The sequence below is a fragment of the Labeo rohita genome, chromosome 19, assembly GCF_022985175.1.
Source record: "Labeo rohita strain BAU-BD-2019 chromosome 19, IGBB_LRoh.1.0, whole genome shotgun sequence".
Lineage (NCBI taxonomy): Eukaryota > Metazoa > Chordata > Actinopteri > Cypriniformes > Cyprinidae > Labeo > Labeo rohita.
In genome coordinates, this window is record NC_066887.1 from 14,281,960 (window position 1) to 14,307,850 (window position 25,891).

General features: G+C 37.6%; 1 protein-coding gene across 1 annotated transcript in view; it reads right to left on the bottom strand.

Annotated features, from left to right (window-relative positions):
• Nucleotides 1-674: 674 nt before the first annotated feature.
• csmd2 (CUB and Sushi multiple domains 2) overlaps nucleotides 675-25,891 on the bottom strand; it is a 385,015-nt gene continuing 359,798 nt past the window's right edge. The window contains exons 57-71 of the mRNA XM_051136347.1: nucleotides 22,946-23,128; nucleotides 20,761-20,937; nucleotides 17,420-17,599; nucleotides 17,132-17,305; nucleotides 16,797-16,970; nucleotides 15,709-15,782; nucleotides 15,505-15,616; nucleotides 14,839-15,018; nucleotides 13,807-13,872; nucleotides 13,491-13,652; nucleotides 11,888-12,000; nucleotides 10,826-10,913; nucleotides 7,266-7,398; nucleotides 6,983-7,160; nucleotides 675-3,705 (exon numbers count right to left, since the gene is read on the bottom strand). Coding sequence (XP_050992304.1) covers nucleotides 7,001-7,160; nucleotides 7,266-7,398; nucleotides 10,826-10,913; nucleotides 11,888-12,000; nucleotides 13,491-13,652; nucleotides 13,807-13,872; nucleotides 14,839-15,018; nucleotides 15,505-15,616; nucleotides 15,709-15,782; nucleotides 16,797-16,970; nucleotides 17,132-17,305; nucleotides 17,420-17,599; nucleotides 20,761-20,937; nucleotides 22,946-23,128 — 1,976 coding nt within the window. The 3' untranslated portion in view covers nucleotides 675-3,705; nucleotides 6,983-7,000. The remainder of the gene's footprint in view (nucleotides 3,706-6,982; nucleotides 7,161-7,265; nucleotides 7,399-10,825; nucleotides 10,914-11,887; nucleotides 12,001-13,490; nucleotides 13,653-13,806; nucleotides 13,873-14,838; nucleotides 15,019-15,504; nucleotides 15,617-15,708; nucleotides 15,783-16,796; nucleotides 16,971-17,131; nucleotides 17,306-17,419; nucleotides 17,600-20,760; nucleotides 20,938-22,945; nucleotides 23,129-25,891) is intronic.

A 25,891-nucleotide genomic window follows, 5' to 3' on the forward strand; every position in this document is an offset into this window, starting at 1 on the left:
CACGATCAACCAAGTCTTCGCAATCATCTTTGCTTCAAGTTCACGTCATGCCAACAAAACCTTTAATGAAAAGGGTTGCCATATACTCATAACAAATATTCAAAAGTGATTTTCAAGAATGTAAATTAACTGAGGTGCTGGTCTCAATTTTAATGAATATATATAATAAAACGATGTCTACCTGATCTCATGACGAAAACATACCTATGGGAACTTTTTCACAAGGCGTGAAATACGTACCAGTAAGTACATATCACTGCAGTTTCCAACAGAAATGAACACTAGAGGCAGCAAAACAGCGAGCACTTTTATGCGTACACAGTTATGATTACAGTTCCATATGTTTCGCTTTCTGGTGCTGTGACGAATTCCGACCCCCACAAGATTACTTACTCCCCTAGTATTGATAGGTTTAGAGTTAGAATTGGGCAATCATGTAGCGATTTCAATGAGAGGGGGTAATAATTTGGCATGGGGTCAAAAATGGACACAACACCGGACATAACAAACAATTTCGGTAGCTCAGCCGGCACAGAATTGGACTTGGGATACGGAATCACTGGGTACAAATCCTATGAAAAACATGACTCACGATGAAAGAGGTGAAGCTAAAACGGCATGCTTGCAATTACATTTTTACGTCACATTCCCTTTTGTTCATACTATCAGGTAGGTTTAGGTGTAGTACAGATGGTACGTTATTTTAAAACATCACTGAGCATTAGTTATAGCACCACTCAATGGACATTTCAAGTCAGAACTGCGGTGACACGTACAAAACCAACGTCACATAAAACGTACCATATGTACGTTCATCTGTTCTGGGGGAAAAAACTGAACACTCTTTTAGTGCCACTCAGTGGACATTTCACATCAAACATGTCACGAAACATACATGGTGCTACGTATTTCACATCTTGTGAAAAGTTCCCACAGGTTTTTGTCATGAGATCAGGTTGGAAGATGTAAGCACTGGTTTTGGGCTGATGAAAATGGCCTCACGCTGAAAACACATCCGTTAGCATTGCTAAATGCTTTAAATAATATCATAAATGCTTTACTTATTTTGATTTTGGCTGGATTTCTCTCAATATATGTATATAAAATAGGCTGATGCCTTTTAACTTTGGCATAGCAGCACCGAAGGTTTTGCGAAATGAATAATATTCACAATATAAGAATACTCTCATGACACATGCTAGCATGAAGGCCAAAGAAGATAAAAGAGTGTGTACTTGCTCCTTTAAAGTGCAGGTTCTAATCTAAAGGAATATGTAAAGATGTAAATGAATTACATGTTTTGGGGTGCTGGTTATTATTTCTGTTTGTGTGTGAAGCTGAGAATAAAAAAAGACTTGACTCTCTACCAGAAAAAAGAAAAGCAGCATCTTTGAAATTCTCTCCTAGCAACTGGAAACTCTTGACCAGTGTGCAATAATAATAAAAATGGAGCAATAAGAAGAGATTGGATACACCACATATAGAGTTACCAAGGCACTGTTACGAGAAAACAGATGGACAAGTATGAAACACAGGCTGCCTGGATACTTCAACAACGTTTTGGGTTAATATACACATAAAGATGAAAAATAAACTAGAGGTGATGACTTTGAAGCCCTTGTGCCTCGAATTTTTTTCTTGTGTGTGTTATCGCTAGCAAAGTGCATTTTTTTGTAGGATTTAAAATGGAGCAATTTCTAATGTCAGCTTTATAAATCTGGCAGCATTGCTATTGTCGGGTTGCTGTGAGAATGCGAGATACACTTCAACAAAACGTCTGATATGTAGAAAATGCTTTAAGATGTCATCTACACCGATAAAGCAACACAAAAAGAAATTCTCCTAAAAAGAACGGCCATATGACAGTCTTGTAAATACAAAGTTAATGTCAAAAGGTTGAGGATAATGCACCTGCTAAACTCCCCGCCCATAAAATCCCAAGGGAAATACAATCTTTGCTTTTTCGATCAAGTTACAATTGAAACAAGCTCTGGGTAATATCATATTAACGCCGCCATGATAGGCTACCGATTTCAAAAGTAATAAACCTGTAAAAGCAATTATATCAGTGATTGATTTCAGAAGCTGAAGAGTACAGCAAATAAGAATTTAAATGCCCACTGGAAAGTAAATGCAGGCATCAGGTTACAGAGGCCGTAAGACACGAAAATCGAACCGAGTGATGCAGAAACAAGCAGAGGCAATAATATTCAATAACTGAATTACAAATCTCAATAACACGGCCAGTAAAAAAGATGCTGCACCTAGAATATAGTGTAGTGTAGATATTCAGTATGCAATCCAATTCATTGTCAGATCTATCCCTCGCCCCTCTGGTTGGAAAGCTGTGAACGTCCCAAACCTTCCCATCAAGTTGCATGCAAATAAACAACCAGGCTTGGATTAGTATTTTAAGGAGTGATTTCTAAGCCCCTTTTCCTTATCGTAAGTGTGGCGTGGGCATGGATGACATGTGCAGGAAAACAGATTATGACACGAAACTACAGAGATTAAATATTTTCATGCTCATTTGGCATTGGCTCCTTTTAACTAAAACCCTCACGTCACCCTTATCCTTGACTTCAAAACTTAAGGACCGAAAGCAGACCCTCCCCGTTTATGAAAGACACGTCTCAAGCTATATTTACCTCTGTACTTCAAGTCTTCAAGGGCTGTTGCTTTTTATTCTGTGAATGAAAATTATTGGATCCCTGTCATTAGATTCAACTTGTCTGACATCAGGATTGACTATAAACGCTAACAAATGCTTCTTCGCCAGCCCACAAACCAAAAACATCCAACTCTGAACTTCAAACGCACAAGTGGTTCAGATGGGTGGTGTTACCTGACTAATACAAATCCAACCCTCGAATGTGGGCTGCTTTTCTTCTGTCAGTGTGAGAAAAATGAAATAACAGTAGATAATGGCCAGCTTCATAAAGCCTCAGAACGTCTTTTCATGTTCCGCTGGGCTGCTCGGAGGGTTGGCCTGTCCATTTTCAGCCAGGATCATGATAAGATGGTGGGAGAACACTCGCTCCTTCAGGCTGAAATGAGAAGAGAGGTGCGACAGCTAGAATCCATGTCTTCTAATAAGCCTCAGAAGCCTCTCATTCCACTTCGGATCGAGTTGTGGCGTTACATACTCAGGGTACTGATGGGGAGAGAGTGTCCTCAGTGAAGTCTGCACTTGTCATTTTAGTTCGAGGTGGAAAGAGGATAAAACAACGGAAAATGCACTCTGTGAAAACAACTTAAGATACAAAAGTAAAACAAAGCTTTGATTCTCCAGCAACATGCTTCTCGTGACTTCCTGCTCGCGTGAAGACTTCCCTCCAACTCAAGTGAGAGTGAGAATTCGGCCTTTGTTTGACCGGACAATGTATTTCGTCTTTTTTTGGACATGTGAGCTTCTTCACATGTGTCCCTTTTGCACTGCCGCAGTCAAACAGGACGTTCCCTCGGAAGGAAAAAAGAGGAGACAGCAGAAGAGTGTAGGAACAGAGTTTTAGCTAGCAAACACTGACGTGGTTCTTTATCAGTGCATCTCTGTTGATGCGCTTTGACAGCATCTTGTCAAGGTTTATCACTTTGTCACAATTGGAATTGGTTTACAAATGAGAAACGAGAAAAAATCCTCCTCTTTAGTCCATCCATGTGGCCCATTCGTAACAGTTGTGTGGAGAGGGAAAGATTATATCCAGCCTATGAAAATAGGAACAGAGAGGACACGTTTGTCAGCAGTCTTGAAGAAACTACTTTGAGATTTCTCAAGCTACGTATTATTTAAACTAGTTAAACTACTGTCAAAGTAACTACACTACAAATTACTAAAAAGTAGCTTACTACATTGAAGCTATTTACTGTAAAGTCACATTAACCACTGTTTTGGTTCTCGAAATTTTGCCTAAATTTTGCTAATATGACCACATCTTAAGACGACATTGTGTGATGTGTATATTTCTGGTACAAAATCAAGGATCTCAACACTAAACAGTATTTGGACAGACATTGTTTATATAAAATACAAACATTCGACATTACAAAACACTAAATAAAACAAATAACACTATAACTTGAACTTACTATAATTTAGTTAAAAATTACTTGCTCAACTTAATCGAATGTGAACAAAAAAATTATACTAAAATAAAAAAATTAAATAAATAAATACAAATAAAAATGCAATACCAGTCAAAAGTTTTCAAACAGTAAGATTTGTAATGTTTTTTTTATTTTTTTTTAAAGAAGGCTCTTCTGCTCACTACGCCTGCATTTATTTAAAGTAGAGCAAAAACTGTAAAATACTGAACATTTTTTACTATTTAAAATCACTTTCTATTTGAACATATTTTAAAATGTAATCGATTCCTGTGAGTTCAAAGCTGAATTTTTAGCATCATTACTTCAGTAACATGATCCTTCAGAAATCACTCAAAAATTCTGATTTGCTGCTCAAAAAACATTTATTATTATGAGTAGATTTTCTTTTACAAATATATAGTTCAGAAGAACAGCATCTGTCTGCAATTGAAATCTTCTGTAACATTATAAATGTCTTTATCATCACTTTTGATCAATTTAAAGCATCACTGCAAAATAAAAGTATTAATTTCTATTAAACAATAGAAACTAACCAAATAAACAATTAAACAAATAAACAAACAAATACTGACTTCAAGCTTTTGAATGGTGTAGTGTATAATGTTACAAAAGCTTTTTATTTCAGATAAATGTTTATCTTTGGATCTTTCTAATCATCAAAGAATCTTGAAAAATCTTGTAATAAATATTGACATTAAATATCGATAATAATAATAATAATAATTGTTTCTTGATTATTAAATCAGCATATTAGAATGATTTCTGAAGGATCATGTGACACTGAAGACTGAAGTAACGATGCTGAAAATTTAGCTTTGATCACAGAAATAAATTACATTTTAAAATATATTCAAATAGTAAAATGTAGTAAAAATGTTTCAAAATGTTACTGTTTTCGCTGTACTGTAGATCAAATAAACACAGGCTTAGTGTTAAAAAACTTTTGCCTGGTAGTGTATATTTAAAAAAAAAAAAAAAATTCACTGTGCTATTTTTCTTTAAAAAATAAATAAATAAATCCTATTACTGGAAAAGCTATTTTAAAAACAGCTGAGGTACTGTTAGGATACTGAAAGATGTAGTTAATAGAAATGCTACTTTTAGTTAGTTACTGCCTAACACCGCATGTCAGATGGGAAGGAAGGACATAAAAACACAGATGGACATTGTGGAAAAAGAGATAAAAACAGAGAAAGACTGAGAAAGGGAGATGCTCAACACAACAGTATCAGACTAACATCACAACAGACTGCAATAGCAAGGTACATTTTTTAACTCTTAGGTAATTTGGGAAAGCAGTCACAAAAATCCTCAAATAGCAGAAATGCAGAAACTGTTTCCACATGACAAAGAGCAGTTTCAGGTTGAAATCAGCAGAACCGATTTAAATACATGGGATACAGGGGGAAACCAATTACAAATCCTGCCCAAGTTCATAGTCTGTGGCTTAGATTAGGTGCTCTTTAAAAAAAAGAAAAACCTTGGATGAGAGTATAACAGCTGAAATAAATAAATTAAAATTCAATACTTCTCTATCCTTATCCCCTTGCCTCAGCAGTTTGTTTTCCATTTTGTCTGAGGGCAAAACTAGGGCGATAAGTCAGTTTTAGAAGTAAAATTTCTCCAGTTTAATTCCCCCACTCCCCACTCAACATTCAAACAAACTATATGCTGAAAAGGCAGTTTGCCTTTTTGTATAATAGCAGAAATAGACAGCAAATGATGCCCCTAAATCATTCCAAAGCAACTATGTGAGGATATATTGCTTTTTTTTCATTTTCCCTGAGGTCTTTGTCCTCTTTCGGCTTATTACACCACAAGATTTTAACTGTGTTCGGCAATGACCTTTTCTTCCCTGACACCATGCTAGTTTGTACAGTAGTCTAATGAAGAAAGTTAGATGTGGATGCAGAATGCTAAGGTCACGGTGTGACTTCGAAATCTAGAAACAAGTTCTTCTAGGAAAACATAAATTCATACGTTCCAAAATATGGATCTGAGGCAAACAGGGTCCTGATAACTGCCTAAAATGTGTTTTTTAGCAAACATATTCGGCTATAGTGTTGTAACTTATTGTGTATTGTGTCATTGAAGTCAAATCTTTATGTACACTTCAAAAAATGCGTATGATGGAAACGCTTTTTGCCTCGCATAAAATGAATGGATTTTATTTGTTATAGTACGGAGTTTAATTTAATTTGATGTTAAAATATGTTCTCTAATGTCAGTACTGTTTGTTTATGGGCAGATTTTGGAGTCAGTCACTGCGTCTTTCAGCTATGAGTGCAACGCAAGGTCGCGGTCTGAAGTTTGCAGTTACCCCGGCGAACAGCAGCCCTTCACTGGCTGAGATTTCAGCAAAACACCAGAATAAAAATTTGCACTATTTTGGTAACAAGCGATTACAGAGAATGGTTGAATACACTAAAATTAAAATGATACTTTTATTACATTTTTTATGTCTAAAATGCATGTTAAACAAGTTTAAATGTATGTAATATTGTAAACTATGCTGTATTTGCTTAAATAAATTCAAATTGTCTTGTATTTTGTCCATGTGTTCTTAATAATAAATGTTCATCTTTTGATTATTGTTGTTGCCTCTAGTAATTCTGTGTGTGTTTTTTTATACGTTCCAGTCCATTTTAAGCCAGCAATGTAATAATTTTTAAACAATAGTTGACTTAAATAAAAGAACTCAGCATGTTTGGTCAAAACATTCAACCCAACCAGCTGGGTCAAAATAACCGGGCATGTGTTCTGTCCAATATTTACCCAGTACCGGATTGCCAAATAACCCAAGCTGGTTTGGTTTTAACCCAGCATTTTTTAGTGTGTATGCAGTTTACTAAGAACACATCTCTGGTTAAAGACTTACCTTTGACTAGAGCGGTCGCTATACTGCTGTGCACACTGTGCTGACCGTGAACTCTGTCTCATTGGCCATGATATCAGTGGGCTGGATGTTGCGGTCATACATAGGATTCTCGAAAGTCGCTCTTCCATTGGTGTTCTCATGGCCTGCGTAACCATTGAACGGTACTTTGGGCCTTTTTCTGAAAGTAAACGAGGCATGTTACCAAATACTCTGGAAGAGCGATTCATAATTAATCACAAACCAAATGTACAATGAGCAATACATCTTCTGTGAACTGATTTACCTGTGTTTGTAGAGATATAGAGCGAAGCCTGCTATGATCATGGCAATAAAAGGCACTAAAATGGCTGCTGCCACTGAACTGCTATTGGAGGCAAAGTTATAGCCTGGATTCTCCCCATTTGGATCAAGGCCCTCTGTAAAACAACAAACAAATGAAACATTTACAAAATATTGCTTTTACCTTTTCAAACATTAATGGGATAGTTCACCCAAAAATGAAATTTCTGTCATTAATTACTCACCTTCATGTTGTTCCAAACCTTTAAGATCTTTGTATATCTTCAGAATACAAATGAAGATATTTTTGATGAAATTCGAGTGCTGTAATTCAAGCAATGTAACTGACATGTTTAAGGCTCAGAAAGGTAGTAAGGACATTGTTAAAATAGTCCATGTGACAAAACAGCGTTGTACTCTCATGAACACGTGTCGAAGACTAATACAAAGAAGAAGAAATAGTTGAATAAAGCTGTTATTTTTGAGTATTCTCATAGCCTCATCAATTACGACAGAACCACTGATGTCACATGGACTATTTTAACAATGTTCTTACTACCTTTCTGGGCTTTAAATGTGGTAGTTGCGTTACCGTCTATGCAGGATCAGAAAGAAATCAAAAATATCTTAATTTGTGTTCTGAAGATGAACTAAGGTCTTATGGGTTTGGAACGACATGAGGGTGAGCAATTAATGACGGAATTTTCATTTTTGAATAAACTATCCCTTTAACAACAATACACTACAACAATTTCAATAGAGAGTTGTTTTCAACAATAACCAGAAGTGAAAAGCTTTGTGTCAAAGCATGTGTTCGAACTGATTTGAAACCATGTAATAAATACGAAATTAATCAATTAAATAGCCAAACTTCATATCCCACTGTTTTGTATAACTCAGCTGGGGGACTTGTTTTTGGAAGATGTCAAACTGCATTATCTTGACAATGCTTTTTAATTACAGATATCAAGACATGGCAAAGATGAAGTCATTTCGAATTCACTTTTCAATTTCGACCACAGAGCTTTCCTAAACAACGAGAGAGTGTCAGTGCACCTGTTCATCAGACAATGCCAAAAAGCTTCCCAATAACATCAAGGCTGCAAGTGGGAGATTCAATTAACTAACTCAATAGAGCCAGCTCATCAAACCAACATGAAATGATGGAATATGGGTGCGTGCGCACACACACGCGCTCTTTCCACTACGGCCCCTCTTATTAATAAATCTTCTGTTTGCTCAATCTGTTTGACGATGTTGGGATAGGAGTCTATACAGCTGTCGTTTATAGATGAAGGCGCGCCTGTTTCATTACGGCAGGATTTGACAGACCGCTCACAGTTTGGCCTCCACAAGCTGTATGCCAGATACTTACAATGACTCTAGTTTTCCTTTCTCTCTGACTAAATTGTATAATAATACATAATAGCTGTTGTGGGTGGTATATATAGTTTTAAACATGTAATTGATAACTGATAGCCGAGGAAACGACACAGACTTGACATTTTCACTATGGCATTAAAGCTGAAGTGTGTATTTTATTCAAAGTCAAATACTTTGCCAGCTTAAAGTGCTGAAACGTCTATATGCAAATTATTCATAGACTTATTTGTTTGAGGATCCCATCCAGCCTGACACAGATAAACCCCTGTAAGGGTTTATTGCCTAATATTTTTTGTTATAATGAAGCACGCCTTTCCGTGATTGATCGATCAGAATCAAGCATTAATGAGAGCAGTGTAATGAATTATTTTCATATATAAACACTGAATCAATAATCAAGTCTGTCTAGAATTGTGGGTGTGTGCATTTGTAATGCCTGATCTGAGGATGTAGAGACTACATACAGAATCAGTCACATGCATAGGGTATAAGTTGAGCTAGCATGCTATGCAATGCTAAGCTAGCACACCAAACATTGGTCTGAAGTCCTAGGTGGACTCAATTCAACCAGAGGATGTATTAAAATGTTCATGAAAAGTAAATATGTCAGTTTAAAAATTGCCAATGAGTGTTTAGGAAACCTGTTTGAAAACAATCACTATTTTGTGGGTTTTGGTTGTCATTTTCAGCCGAAGGGCAACGAGAGAAGCTATGCAAGTCTTCACTGCTTTCCTAGTGATAAGAAGAGGAGAAAAGAATGGGAAGATGCCTGTGGACGAATAATATTTCCTAAAGACCCGGTTCTCCACTTTAGCCCTGATGCCTTTTAGGCTTTTAGTAGAGTACAGCTACTGAAAGAGCTTACAAATGGCAGAGACAAGAAACGCTAGATGCCATCCTGGCAGGATGTAAACATGCAACGCTTGTTATGACGCTGCAGGTTTCTCAGCATGGATTTCACTCAATATCCTGGGGCATTTAGACTCCTTGTGGGGAAAATTGATGGTATGGCATATCCATTGTCACCTGTAAGCTCTTTTAGTAGCTGAGGCATCGTATCAGTATTTTATTTTCCAAGCTGTGGTGCGGTAAAAATAGCAACAGGTAGTGCAAGTAGCTCACCAAGTGCAACCATTTTACGTCATCGAAATAATGGTGCCCTCTAGGGCTGCTTGATAAATTGTAATGAAATCACAATTGTGATTAAGCAAAAGCTGCGATTGTCATGTGCATTTTGTCAGGGAAGCATGGTTCTGTCATCAGAGGGCGCTCTTGCGCAGAAACTCGAAATACATAAATAAATAGAAGAAACCCAGGAAGTCACGATCACTGCAGCTGAATAAACAGGAGATTTATCTGCTTTCATTTATTCAACATGACTAATAAACACACAACTACTACAATATATGTTTTATATGAATTCATCTTATTATATTTTTCCTTATAATACAATATATAATAATGCAATGCCTTTATCACTGCTTAGAATACTATGAATACAATGTGTGCCTTATTCTGTTTAAAAAGCCACATCATCTCACAGATTTATTATTTCGACAGACGTTATGAAGTGAGCTTGGAGTAAAAACGTTATTAAATGTACTTTCATTTCACTTTTAGCATTTACTACACAAAGCCATAGTTCACTGAGAAGCTATGCCAACAGATTTCACTATCGCAGAATGATTTCTTTCGATTTCATTATCACTCAATTAAATCGTCTGCGATAATAAACGCGATATAGCGTAGCTTGTCAGTGAACTACGGCTCTGTGTAGTAAATGTTGCTACATCTGAAAGCATGTGCTGGAGATCTACTACTGATTACACAACCGGCTTTACTGACAAAATGCGCATGATTAATCGTGCAGCCCTAGCACCCTCCATAGTCTAAAATATGTATTAAATGATGCAGATTTTTTAAATAACGTAAATCATTCATGGCTTTCTACCACATATTTCAGTAAGAGACATCATTTACAGTATGTTATATTACACCATACAAGTCTTAATACCTGGTGTTCCCTTTAAGAAATTTCTCTCCCTCCATTTGAAAGTATATTTGTGTTTCAAAGATGAACAAAAGTCTTATGGGTTTGGAATGACATGGGGTGAGAAAGTGTTGACAGAACTTTCATTTTATCAAAAAGATTTAACGGTCCTATGAGACAAGCACACATACCTAGCCTCTGAAGTCCAAACTGGCCGAAGCCTTTTCCTCTAACAAAGCCTTGGTACACAAATGAATCTGACGAAGGCATGTAAGACACCTGTGGAGAAAAGTACAAAATGCTAAGCATAAAGAATTTTCAAAATGTCACAAATGAGCCACTGAAAGTTAAAATGTGTCAGTGATGTAAAAGACTACTTATGTTTGACATTTACTTTCCCTATAATTCTTCGCTGAGGCATAAAAAGTGTACAAATCCACATACAAACATATAAAACTAGCTTTCTCCCTTCTGCTGTACCTTGTGCTTTCTCTCTTACATGAACACACATACAAAAGCCACACACTCATGGCCCACGCTTTTAATTACACTCTCCCAGGTGCCTGTCCCGAGTGCATTGGAGGGGGGTAGAGACGTCTGGCCCTGATTACCCAGCAATGATTTAACTGACGTTTTAATTAAAAGAAAAACTTTGTCGGTTCTCTCCTATCCCCAGGAGTGACAAGGTGTGTGTGTGTGTGTGGCTGAGGGTTTCGGTAGTTACAAGCAGTCCAAGGTCTGGCCCCATACAAGAGCCCTTACATCAGCCTGTGAGTACTGAAGTACACTCTGAGTACTCTCAGGCTGTTGTGAAGGTTCAGAAATGTCCACCTTTCAAAGCAAGAGCACAACTTTCTGAAGACTACATCTGCATGGAGTCATACCAGCAAGCAGAAAGGACTTGCATCAACATAAAAGCACGGCTGTTGAAATCAAATGTAAGATGCTTCTTTTTCCCAGTAACCAGTCCATTTAAGTATAAGCCAACTGGACGGATGGGTCAAGTTAAATCGCATCTACGTGGTTCAAACATTTGATCTGCGGTTGCCTAATATCTTCAGAGCAAACAATCTATTTGAATCTAATCCATTACAACGTGGAAAATCTGTAGAATCATCACAATGATTATTACTTCCACATTTCACACTGCAGGGAGTCTCCATTTCAAAACGTCAGGATAATGATTCTATGGATGTAATGCACAAGGGCTTACTGAGACAACTGTGAGGAAGGGGAAAGAGGAATATACGTACATGTCCATCCAACGCCCAGTTGTCAATTTTGAACTTGTTAACAAAGATCTCCACAGGACCTCGAATCTGATACACCTGCAGCAACAACTGGGCTTCTTCTTTCTTATAGGTACCTGCAGAAATGAGAGAAGTGTTGATGTGCATTTAATGTTCACAATAAAACATTTGTACACATCACAATGTACACATTTTTTTTTTAAATACACATTTACTGCCATTCAAAAGTTTGCGATTAGTACGTTTTTCAAAAAGTCTCTTATACTCATCAAAGTTCCATTTTTTTGATCAAAAATACAGAAAAGTAGTAATATTATGAAATGATATTGCAATTAAAACTGTAAATCATTCCTGTGATGCAAAACTGAATTTTCAGCATCATTACTCCAGTCTTCAGAGTCACATGATCCTTCAGAAATCAGTCTAATATGCTAATTTATTATCAATGTTGGTAACAGTTTTGCTGCTTAATACTTTTTTGGAAGCTGTGATACTTGATTTAGGAATAAATATTTAAAAAGAACAGCATTTTTTCAAAACAATTCTAACAATACAAGTTGTTTCTATCAGTTTTAATCAATTTAACACATCTTTGCTGAATTTAAGGTAATTTAAGACATTAAAGTAAATTAACTTAATTTCTTTCAAACAAAAAAAGACAAAGTTTACTGACCCTAAACTTTGAACAGTACTGTATATTTATATAAAATATTTATATTTTAAATAAATGCTGTTGTTTTATTCATCCTGAATCCTGAAAAAAGTATCACAGATACTTCCAAATAAATATTAAGCAACACAACTGCTTTCAACAATGCTAATAAATCAACATATTAGAATGACTTCTGAAGGATCATGTGACACTGAAGACTGCAGTGATGATCCTGAAAATTCAGCTTTGCATCACAAGAATATATTGTAATGTATATTCTATTTTAAATTGCAATAATATTTTACAATACAATTTTTTTCTGTATTTTTAATCAAATAAACACAGCCTTGATGAGCAGAAAAAACGTATTTAAAAAATATTTAAAATCTTACTGATCAGAGCCTGAGTCAAATCATGCAGTGTATGATCGTCACAGACGTTTTTTTTTCTTCTTCAGACTATGCTTCCAACCATTTGGAGGATATCAAACATGACTGATATTTTGAGCTTATTTAAAAAAAATATATATATATTTATTTTATTTGTTACTCATGGCATGTATTTCTGTGTGAGTTTATTGCATTTGGAACGCCTTGAAAGTCTGTTAGTGTGTGATCCTCAGTCATTTAGTGTAGGATGTCCAGTTTTTCCTGTGTAACTATTTACAAAGTCAACATGTGTATGATGTTTAGTGTTTGAAAATCTGCGTAGTGCATTCCAAGTTTTAGACATTCCGGAAAATCTCTCCTTTTATGTTACATGGAATGAAAAAAATGCTTTGGAATAAGTTACAAATACAGATTTTTTTCATTTATAGCTCAACTTTTTCTTTCAGACAACACAAAACAGTGCTAGAGGCAGTACAAGCGAGAAAATTGGCATTACTTTGCTGCTGAAGCGTCACAAATGAGTGGTTGGTAAAACGTGTTGTGAGGTTAAAATAAAAACGCTCACCAGCCAGATTGAGCTGTACTCCGCTGTGGTCCATGAGAGTGCCATTGACCCGATTGCTGAATGGTTCAAATGCAGTTATGCTAAGCATTGCCGGCTGCTTCTTCCCTAGATATTCGTATGAACCCCTCCATAGAGAGTTCTTTGCAAAAACCCCACTTGGCACTGAGATAGAGGCACAGAAAAGAACAACACAATGAAAGAAACAAAGACAAGAGCTACTGTATTATACTTTCAAATGACTAAAATATTTTAGGGGAATATTTAATTAACTTGCTTTGCATTAAACTATTCATTTGGGGTAGACAATGAAACTTACCGGGTTGCTTTGCGTTGGGCGGCTCTTGCACTGTTCCTACAGTTTTTCCACTTGGTCTGTTATCAGCTATAGGGCAATTATATTTATATGTGTCAGACGAAGAGGCAGAACACACATGACAGAACCTTTCACAAGCAGTACATGCTCACATGACTTCTCTTATGTACCACATGGTCATAATAAAGGGACTGTACCTTGTGTAATATTTGCACACAACTGCCTTCAACTTCTATGTAGTGATAAACTGATGTACTTATTCCCTGTGTCATTTGGACCATATGGGCAGAACATATAGACTTTATATGATTTTGAATCTCAGTTAATATATCCGAGTACCCTGTGAAGTCTACTTCACAGGACATTATAAGATGATTGGACACACACAATGGGGGAAAAACAGCTTTATTAGATGTCATACGACTGTTGCTGCTCTCTCTGGTCTCCCACAGGTGCTGTTAATATCCTTGCACTGCAAAAGGCCAGAACCCTGCTTTCATTGCTTTATTATAAAAGATTTCAGCAACTTTTAGACAGTGAAGCATTTAGAGTTGATCTTGAGACTAATGCCATCCTCATTCAGTGGAGTAAAAGGAAAATTGTTAATCTTATATTTCTGCTCTATATGCTCACAGTCAGCATGGATAAAAAATGTATGGGAGCTGTTTATCTGATGATATTTTGTAGCAGTCTGGGCTTTCCAAAACCAATTGGGCTAATAAGAGCTCTACTAATATGAAATTTCAACAATAGCATGATTTATTGGGCACGGCGATCACGCCAGTTGTGGAGATGAAACAGGTGGACGTGGCCATTTATCAACATTTGTAGAGAAGAAAAATCACAAAGTGGTTGAATACGGTAAATCATTAAGTCTGTAAATCAAGCAGATGGGCTACACCAAAACACACATGTGGTATGAACATGCTCAAAGTCAATCGATTAATTTCTTTTAGATTTGCATGAAAAAACAAGACATTATCATTGCATGGTTTGTGGGCTCATGCATGTATTTATAAAATATTCTGTACATACGTGCACACAACGGAGGTTTCCCTGTCCAGCTGCCATCTGCCCTGCAAGTGCGGTGTTCAGACCCTCCAGCAAGGTAGAAACCAGGCTGACAGGTGTAGATGAGCGTATAACCCAGAGATGGCAGCTCTATAGCACCTACATCTGCCTGTGCTGGGAGCTCCGGCTGATTACAGTGATGAGCTGAGGAGAGAAATGAGAGAGAAAATCTTACATTGTGGAACAACAAACAAACACCCATAAATAACCATATAAATTCAGCTGAAATCATAAAAGGTTGCTCTACATTATTCATCACTGCAAATCATCCACCTTATTCTTTAGCGCGGAAGTAAGTCTACTTTATGTCAAGACTTCCGGTTCATAAGCCGCTATAGGGAAATAACGTAAGAATAACAACGTGCAGTAAATGGTAAAACTATTTGCACTACAAACTGGTTTAATAATTAAGATAATACATTAAAATAAAACGGTAAGACACACCAATTTGCAATATCAAGCAGCAAAACAAGCTGTTACATACAGCTAAAAATAGCTGGACGCGGATGAGACTGGAAGCCAGATCCATAAAATATACAAATGGTCCCGCCCCCTCTTTTAAAAATTGTTTAAAAAAAAAGTATAGTAACAGACAAATCAGGCTAGTAAGTTTGTAAAATTGCGGCTAACCAATGCATTCAGGCTGCATGCCACTCCAGGTGAGGTTGGGCAAACAAGTTCGAGATATGGAACCCAGAAGGAGGTGACCCTTTCTGCAGCTGTAGTATACTGAACTACCAATCTGTTGATACAAACACACAAATAGTCAATAAATGACAAGAAAAATGTGTTACAGATGAATTGATAACAGCCTTGGTTTGATGTGATTTGCACCTGGTAGCCTTGAGAGTTGTTCTGGTGGCCAAAGAGAGGAGTACCAGGATCTATACAGCTGGTGTGACTGGGATCTGTGAGAAATAGATAGAAAACACTTATTTTAAAGGATTAGTTCACTTCCGAATTATAGTGGTCTGATAATCGAGTATCCCATAAGTGAGTATCCCATGTCATCCAAGATGTTCATGTCTTTCTTTTGTCAGTTGAAAAGAATTTGAAGTTTTTGAGGAAAACGTTACAGAAAACGTTTTTCTCCAAATAGTTGACTTTTATGGGGATTAGTGGGTTAAAAGTCCAAATTGCAGTTATAATTCAACCTCAAAAAGCTCTACACAATCCCAGCCAAGGAGTAAGGGTCTTATCTAGAGAAACGATTGCTCATTTTCTAAAAAGAACACGTATATACTTTTTAACCACAAATGCTCATCTTGCACTAGATCTACAATGTGCATCTACAACTTCACGCAGTATGCAATCATGTTGGAGAGGTTATGCACAGTTAGTTCTTTGTCTGTGTACTTCAGTTAAAAAAGGGAGGTCATGGACACAGAGCTAGTGCAAGACAACTGTTTTGCAAAATAAGACCCTTATTCCTTGGCTGGGATCGTGTAGAGCCCTTTGATGCTCCACTGATACTGCAGTTTGAACCTTCAACCCGTTGATTCCCATTGAAATCCACTATATGGAGAAGAATGTTTTCCTTAAAAGCCTTAATTTGTTTTTGACTGAAGAAAAACATGCACATCTTGGATGACATAGGGTGGGTAAATTAATAGGAAATTTTAATTCTGGAGTGAACTGTAAAACATTTCACAACATTACTGTTTTACTGTATTCAAGATCAAATAAATGTAGCCTTGGGTAAAAACAAGGGTTGCTCTTTAAAAAAAAAAATAAAATAAATAAATAAACTTTTGCGTACGGTTGCCAGGTTTGAGAAACGAAACCAGCCCAATTGCTAATTAAAAACTATCTGAAAACTACCCCATGGGAAAATCGTTTTGCAAGATAATAATTTGTCTGAACTATGTTTTATTTATTTGTTTATTTTTTTCTGGGAGGACAGCATGAACACATCAGCTAACCTATGCAAGACGGCTGGGTTCCACTCCAGGTTCCATCATACTGGCAGTATCGGCGAGGAGAGCCAACCAAGATCAAAGGCGGGTAACATGAGAATGAAACAGAGGACAGATATGTGAACCCTCGGTCTTCTCGCTTGCCCTGGGATGGTATCCCTGGATCTCCACAAAATACAGCTATAGAGAAAGAGAAAATCATTGAGGAAAATATTATACAATAAAGTGTTAACATCAAACAAAACTTGCAGCTGAAATTTAGACACTTCCAGCTAAGACTGTTATATGTGACTTTAAATGCACAATTCTATGTTGAGCCTTTTAGAAAAATTCACACTTACGAAAACACTGAGGCCGTTCGCCACTCCAGTTTCCTGTGCCTTGGCAGGTGAGGATAGTGGGAAGGGAAAGCTGGTAACCCTGATTACAGGTATAACTAATACTGGACCCCCACTGGAAGTCAGACCCCACCACCTGACCATTCGGGATGCTGGGAGGTGCTCCACACACAATTGCTGCGAGAGGACATAGACAATCAGTCATGTTGAACTACAGTAAGGCTATAGCGCAAGAACCCGATCATCTGGAAGTACACAGGAAACCTAAATTCATAAGAGATGGACTCAAACCTTTGCAAACCGGCTTGGTGCCGTTCCAAGTGCGATCCTTGGTGCAGATAAGTGTGGAGGCACGATCGGCATCAATAGTGAAGCCTGGTGAACACTGGAAGCTCACAGTGTGGCTGTATGTGAAGTCACTGCCTAGTCTGATACCATTAGCTGGCACTCCAGGATCTCCACAGTTAATGACTGGAAGTGGGCAGAGAGAGTAAAACGAAAGTCAAAAGAAAGCTGAATGCCATTTGTGCTGTGATAAGATGAAGTATATGGCTGAATGACAAGTTAGTGTGCCAAAATTCAGATGATTTGGAACCATTTTATAATTAGCCGTTTCATTGAAACAGATAACAAATTTAGGCAGAAACATTTTCATATTAAAAGGGTCATAAACTGGAAGCAACAAGATGTTTTATCACTCTTCATGGTGCCTTTAAATTAATGAACTGTTTTAGGCATCAGCTTTGGGAGGCTCTTTCCTCTAGTCACTTCCTGTAGTCCGAGGCCACCGGCACCTGCTCTGTGCCAAAGACACCAATGTGTCTGGAGCTGTAATGTTTGCACGTGACCACCGTTTGCTCGGAGACTGAACAGTGAGCATTGTGTTTTTATGAGCACGGCAAGTCACTCGGGTGGCTGCCAAGAGGGGGGACAGGGCTAGTCTCTATCTCTCCAACACAGGGCTGCTATGTCGAAGTCCCTGATCAGCTTGTGTCCAGCGCTGGGATAATAGAGAACACTGCGCCTCATTATTAATTCCAGTCCCACAATGCATTGAAAAGCTTCATGCGAACAAAACCAATTCAACCCCAGCCTCTGGATTCCTCAAGAGCTCGACCACTGAGAGCTGTACTATTCAGAGCAGTTTAGCCTAAGAGAATCTCCAGAATAAAACCGTCCTTCTCTAAAGCCACTTAAAGAGCCTATGAAAAGACACTATGAGCATAGTCGACTTATCCTGTATTCCATTCAACTCGGAAAGTGGAAAATTTCAACTTGCTATTTAGGAAATTGCAAAAGAAAGCCATTTATAGTTAGAGTTGGAACATGGAAACTTTCCAACTCAGAACTGTGATTTGCTGAGATGTGCATGATCATGGTGTCACTCAGAGAGTGAGATGCACACAGGTCCCATATGAAAATTAACTGATTTTACTACAAATAAAGCCATAAACCCATGATTACCATAGTTAAACCACAGTAACCACAAATTAACCTTGGTTTTGCTACAGTAACCATAGTTTAAACATAGTTTTTGTAGTAAAAGTGTGGTTATACAAATAATAATACACCATAAAATCATAGTTACCACACGTTTACTACAATAAAACCATGGTTAATTTTCTTAAGAGGCAAAAACAAACATTTACTTTTAAACAAATAAAAAGCATTAATAAGTTCCTGCATTTGCTAAACAGGTTTTAAAACTGAAATACCAAGACAAATGTGTGCAAATCAGGAAAATTTTCTTCTCTCTTCATAATCAATAAATGCTTACTCTATCCTCTGCAATTTCTTTGCTAGGAGCTAGTCTTGACATTAGCAAAGCTAATAATAACATTTCCGTTAGCCTTTGAACATCTAGCTAACAGCTTAGCACAGTGCTAACTGGCTTTAAAAATGGTTTTGATTAGATAGAATAAGATTTCAATGCTAGCTTGCATGCAAGCTTGCAGCCTTTAGCCAAAAATGCACAATGGGTAATGCTAACAATGGTGCTTTGGTAGTATGCAGGGAAGGAGACCAGAGGCCAGTTTTTATTATTATTATTATCGATGTCTATAATAATAAGGTAAATTATCCTCTCTCTTCATAATCTTGCAGAATAAATGCTTACTTTATCCTCAGCAACTTGTTTTCTAGGAGCTAGTCTTTGTTGACACGTTGCAAAGCTAACGATAACATTTCAGTCAGCCTTTGAGTACCTAGCTAACAGCTTAGCACATTGCTAACTGGCTTTAAAAAAAGCTCTTTTGATTTCATAGAATAAGATTTCCAGCTAGCATGCTACCGTTTTGATCAAAGCCACCTGAAGGCAAGCTTACAACCTTTAGCCAAAAAACTGTAATGGCTAATGCTAATACTGCTGCTTTGGTAGTACGCTGGGAAGGAGACAAGTGGCTGTTTTTTTAAATGGATGTCAAGGTAAATGATCCTCTCTTCATAATCTTGTGGAATAAATGCTTACTTCATCCTCAGCAACTTGTTTTCTAGGAGCTACTCTTTGTTGACAAGCTGCAAAGCTAATAATAACATTTAAGTTAGCATTTGAGTACTGAGCTAACAGCTTAACACATTGCTATCTGGCTTTAAAAAAAGCTCTTTTGATTAGATAGAATAAGATTTCCAGCTAGCATGCTACCTTTTTGATTCAAGCCTACAACCTTCAGCCAAAAAAGTTTAACAGCTAATGCTAATGCTGCCACTTTGGCGATATGCAGGGAAGAATTTTGGCAGAATAGATGTCAATGCAAGCTGATTAAACAGCTTTTGTGAGGAAACATTTTATCAATAAATAAGAATAAGAGAAGTCACAGACTTTTTGCAACAGTATTCGGCTTACGGCACTTCTCATTCATTCCTATGGTAACCGTAAACAGCGACTGACTGTCGAACAAATGTGACTGAAATTCAGTTGCGTAAAGGCTGTAATGCGATTGGTTGTCAAGGCACATGTGATCCAAACTGACCGTTATGCTTTCTCCAGTGTTAAGTAACACAGACCCTCATATCTCCCAATAAGAAGATCATCTCTGTTTGTGATCAGCCATTGAGGGACAGGATGAATCGTGAATTGCTACATGCTATTCAGTGGTAGGTACAGTATCATTTTACACAAATTTAAAAATATTGCATATAAGATGATCTATATTTTGGTTTGTATTTCACTAGAAAAGAGAGTATATATTTGCTACTTTGTGAACTTAATTTTATTAGCATATACTGTAGATGGGCTTATAGACTAAAAGCCACAAAACTTCAATTTTGATTTCATAATTAACTGTAATTTGATTTCATAACTAACTGTAAATTTGTGTGCAGAAAAGATCCATTTACTGTCAGTAGAGTAGTGATGTATGAAGCACTGCTCACTTAAAAGTCACTTTCAAACCAAACGTATTTCTGTTGGTCAAGGCAGCAAATCCTTGTGGCCAACTTGTGCAAACACGTTGGGAAATCCACATGGGAAAATATTTTGCCTTTGTACTAAATCCCCAATCACATGGATTCCTACTGAAATGTCTAGATTTTGCCAAAGAATGTCAAATGTGATTGCACATTTATTGATGCTGTCTTTAAAAAAAATGAATGTCTAATCTATCTAAACTCCTGCTGAGGTGTTGGTGGGGCACCTGTGCATTCCGGCATGTCCCCGGTCCAGGTACCATTGACAGTACAATGACGAGTGAGCAGGCCGTTGGAGTAGTAGCCTTCTCTGCAAGAATACGTGACAGAGCGGGAAAACACAAGTCCATCGTGGAACTGGATCATGGCGTTGCGGGGAGTTCCAGGGTTGCCACAGGAGACCACTGTGAAAGACGACAAGAAACCGTCAGATGGAATGCAAGGTGGCAGCGATACATGGTCAGCATATAACAAAAACCCCAGGTGCAAGGGATGCTGGCACAGGACTAGGAATCTACACGATTCATAGGACATGCCCCTCCTCCGACCTGGACAGTTATTTGTTAATTTAGCGTTTAATTAATAAACACATTTACTGCAGGAGATTTCATACATTAGACAATCCTCTGCCCCAGGACAGGGCAGATGGAGCTTATTCATGGGTGTTTGCCAATAAAGAGCAGGTGGGCACACACCCACAACCAGAGACACCACCAATATGTGCTAGAGGTTTGAGCACTGGAGACATGCCAATATGAAAAGTGGTGAATACTGAGCTTAAAACAATAAACATCAAAACCTGTAATTATCTGTTATTATTAAATACCCCAGTGTCATTTGGCTAAGGCTTTGCATCGGGATACACATTTTACATTGGAAATTAAATGGAGACTCAAACATGATTATCAGACAAACCTAAATTTGGATGATTTTATATTTTGGGTGGCAATAATTCACCATGCATTGTGGTCGGCATAAACAAAGGACCATCAGGGACCGGGACAAAGTTCAAGTAGACCAAAATAAATAAATAAATAAATAAACAAAAAAAAGAAGACCAAGATTTTACATTGGATGACCCAACACTTGATAAAATGTTTAACATTTATAAAGCAAAAAAAAAAATCCCTAAAATCAAACATTCAATATACAGTACATGCACATTCTAAACATTGTTACTATGGTTTAATAATAATAATAATAATAAATAATAATACATTTTTTGTAAATGTTGCTAATTATTGGATATAGAAACCTTTGATGTCAGCTGAAAAGGATATATATATATACCCCTGCTTTCCTTATGTTTCACCACTTAATAACCTCTAATTTACAGTATATTACATCATTATAAAGCACACCAATTCTGCAAGAATGGTCTATTTCCGCATTTAAGTAAATGCTAGGACATCAAACATTTGTGATGAGGACATAAAAAAAGTCATCTTGATTTCCCCTTGCACTTTAAGACGATGAGCTTTTTATGGTGTATTCAGGATGTAAATTTATGAGAGGGGTTTTAGGCCGTTATTGATTTGTTCTCTTGAAACGTCGGCATTTTCAGAGAATCCACCTTTTAAGCCACCACAGTTTGCTGAACTGGCATGGATAACAATAGCCCAAGGGTCAAATCAATAAGAGAAACACAAACTTAGGCAGACACACAAGAGCACACATTTCAAACGCACAACCCCAAGCATTTGGGAGGCAGGAAGGGATTGAGATGACAGTATGCTTTGGAGGAGATGCAAAACCAAAAATATCTCCAATGTTTAGGGCTGACTGTTAACAAGATGTGAGATAAAACAAATGGCTGGTGTTAAAAAAGCAGGGTAAGAAAAAATGGCAGGCATCTCCACACGGGTAATTAACCTGGGTTTTCTGCTTCTCTGACATGCCTTTCTTCGGGTTGTCAGCCTGACTCTGCAGGCACTTTACACAAACCAACACGAGCAGAATAATAATGCTGTTTAAGAGAGAAAGAGAGAGTGCAAACACAGCAGCCCAGTGTCCAGGGGACCAGCAGGGCTGGCACAGTCGTTTGGGCATCTCGACTGGATAGCGTTCAGCATGTTGAGAGAAAGGAAACACGGTACGAGTGGAAGTGTAACATGTGTACACCCCAGGTGTACTAAGCCACTTTAAAGCTACAGCAGAGAACAGACGGGAACCAATCAAGATGAAAATAACTTCTCGCCAACCACTTTCTACCTCAGTCTGTCTGTCTCCATCTCCCTCTTTTGTTTCGCACAAGTTTAGACACCAGGGAATTTGTGTGCAGAATCTAAATGCTTGCTGAGAAATTTGCATAGGCTACAATTTTGGGTGTAGCAGAATCTACAGGCAGAAGCGATTAATCATCTACGCTCAGCCACAATCTTCTGCAGACCACCCCGGTTTCATTTTTCTTACCATGGCATTCAGGCTGGGTGCCTACCCAGCTCCCGTTAGCCAGGCAGGTCCGTTCAGAGGAGCCCTTTAGAACGTAGCCAGGCTCGCAGCTGAATCGTACTACGCTCCCTACGGAGAACTCCTCTCCCAGACGGATCCCGTGCACTGGAACACCAGGATCTCCACACAAACCAGCAGAATCCCCTGAAACAACACACATACATATGAGAACTTGGACGCTTATTTTGATGTGTAGTTTCATATGGCAGGCTTAAATCAAGCCCATAATATCAGTTTTCGCTTTCTTCATTTTGGTTTGGCTTTTAAAGGATTAGTTCCTCATAATTTACTCACCCACGTCATCCAAGATGTTCATGTCTTTCTTTCTTTAGTTGAAAAGAACTTAAAATTTTTGAGGAAAAACATTTTTCTCCATATAGTGGACTTCAATGGGATCCAATGGATTGAAGGTCCAAATTGCAGTTTTAATGCAGCTTTAAAGGGCTCTACACAAACCCAGCTGAGGAAAAAGGGTCTTATCTAGCAAAATGATCTGTAAATTTCATTCTTTTTAACCACAAATTCTCGCCTTGCACTAGATCGAATTCACACTAGGGCTGCACGATAAATCACAATTATACCACAGTCAATATTAGGTATTTTATGTGGTGTTTTCACATGCGTTCAGATGTGGCAGAATTTACTACACAGAGCCGTATTTCACTGAAAAGCTATGCAACAACTTTATTATTGCAGTGAGATTTCATAATATCAATGTACAATATTGATGATATTGTCTGAGTGGTTTTGTGTAGCTTGTCAGTGAACTATGGCTCTGTGTAATAAATGCTGCTCCATCTGAAAGCACACAAGTGATGGAAATTTACTACTGATTACAGAACCGTCTTTACTGACAAAATGTGCATGGATATCGCATGCGATTTATCGAGCAGCCCTACTTCACGCATTACGTAGTCACATTGGAAAGGTCAACTAACCGTGTCAGTTATTCCAACGTGATTACATAATGTGAAGTCAGAGCTAGTGCAAGATGAGCATTTGTGATTAAAATACATATATACATTTGTTTTCTTTTTTTTTTTTGGAAAATGACCTATTGACCTAGATAAGAGCCTTATTCCTTGGCTGGGATCGTGTAGAGCCTTTTGAAGCTGCATTTTGGACCTTCTTCCCATTGGCTTCCATTGAAGTCCACTATATAGAGAAAAAACCTGGAATGTTTCTCTCAAAAACCTTCATTTCTTTTCAACTGAAGAAAGACAGACACAAACATATTGGATGACATGGTGGGTGAGTAAATTATCAGGAATTTTAACTCTGGAACTGAACTAATCCTTTAAAATTACATGATTTGATAAAATATAAAACTAAAACAATAATAAATTAAAAATAAAATACATTTAAGCTAAAAATACATTTTGAAATAAAATACAATTAAAATGCTAAATGCACAATACAGGGATATGGGAGTGGTTTTAGACACAGCTTGTTTAACCGACAGACACATGCGGTGTGGAGAAACTCAATAAAACTAAATTACTCCCATTAAAATCAATGGAGTTGTCTATACACCTCAAGTACCATGATGTTTCAAACCCTTGGTGTAGTGTCTATGTACAAAGAAAATACCCTCAAACCAGTCCAATTTAGATCCTTTGACAGCGCATGACTGGAAAACTACTATCTAGGTGCCCCGCAGGACTTTCAAACTTGCTCTCAATTACATTAGGTTTTTATTTAAAGAGGTTAACTGAGATTTACACAAGATGATGAGTAATTTCATTCATATTTATTGAGCAACTCTCCGCGGTAGACCTGGCAAAGGAGATGAAAAAGAGGCATCACAGCGCCTTGGTTTAGGTGATAATTTACTTTGGATAAGAAAGCACCAGGGACAGAAAATTTTCCTTAATTTCCCCCGCTCATAATGCCGACATGTGCGCTCCATGGTGTTCTTCAGCAAATCCTCTTATTTTGATCCACTGATGCATTTACAAATGATCTTTCTATTCCCTATATATCCTCCGGTAATGCTCAACAAACAATCACTAATTCGAATTGAACGGTGAGTCTTTCGGTGAAGGGCGAAGTAAATATTAAAGAATTACTACTATTTATATACCACACATCGTCTTCAGAAACTCACGCTGACAGGCCAGTTATTAACCGCAAGATGTCTCGCAAAAAAAAGCCTAATGCACTTTCTGACAGCTGACAGAAAGAAACAGCAATCTTTTGAGAAATACGAATGTTATGAATTGTGACATTAACCTGTCAGTGGTTTTACAGCCAGGGATGAAGCTCTTCTGGCATATCTGAGGGCTGCAATGGACTGATGTGTTTATAGTGGAGCAGGGCAGCTCATTACCTGGCAGGCATGTGGGAGTCTGTGTCGCCAAGCCCAATATGAGAAGATTAAACCAGTTTATGAGGGGACACACTCTTTTGCCCTTCTGGACGCTGGCTAGATGGCAATATTGTATTACCACCCACTGATCCGGGCTGTAATCCTGAAGCCATTGATTCATCATCTCACTTACGAGACCTCAGAGACGTTGCTATCACAAATGTGAAAAATGAAGCCCATGCCCCACTATATATACACACACTATATGGACAAAAGTAATGGGATACACCTCTTAATTTTTGTATTCGGTATTCAGGTGTTTCAATCAGACCCATTGCACTTTTTATGATAGATGCACTTTATTTTGCTTCAAAATCTGTCATTATAAAGCTTGGAAGAGCCAGGTCATTTTTTAATATAACAGATTGTATTTGTCTGAAAAAAGAAAGGCATATACTAGGATGGCTTGAGCACGAGTAAATCATGGGGTAACTTTCTTTTTTGGGTGAACTGTCCCTTTAATGTTTCAGCATACCAGGACATTTTGGACAGTGCTATGCTTCTAACGTTGTGGGAGCAGTTTAGAGAGGCCATTTTCT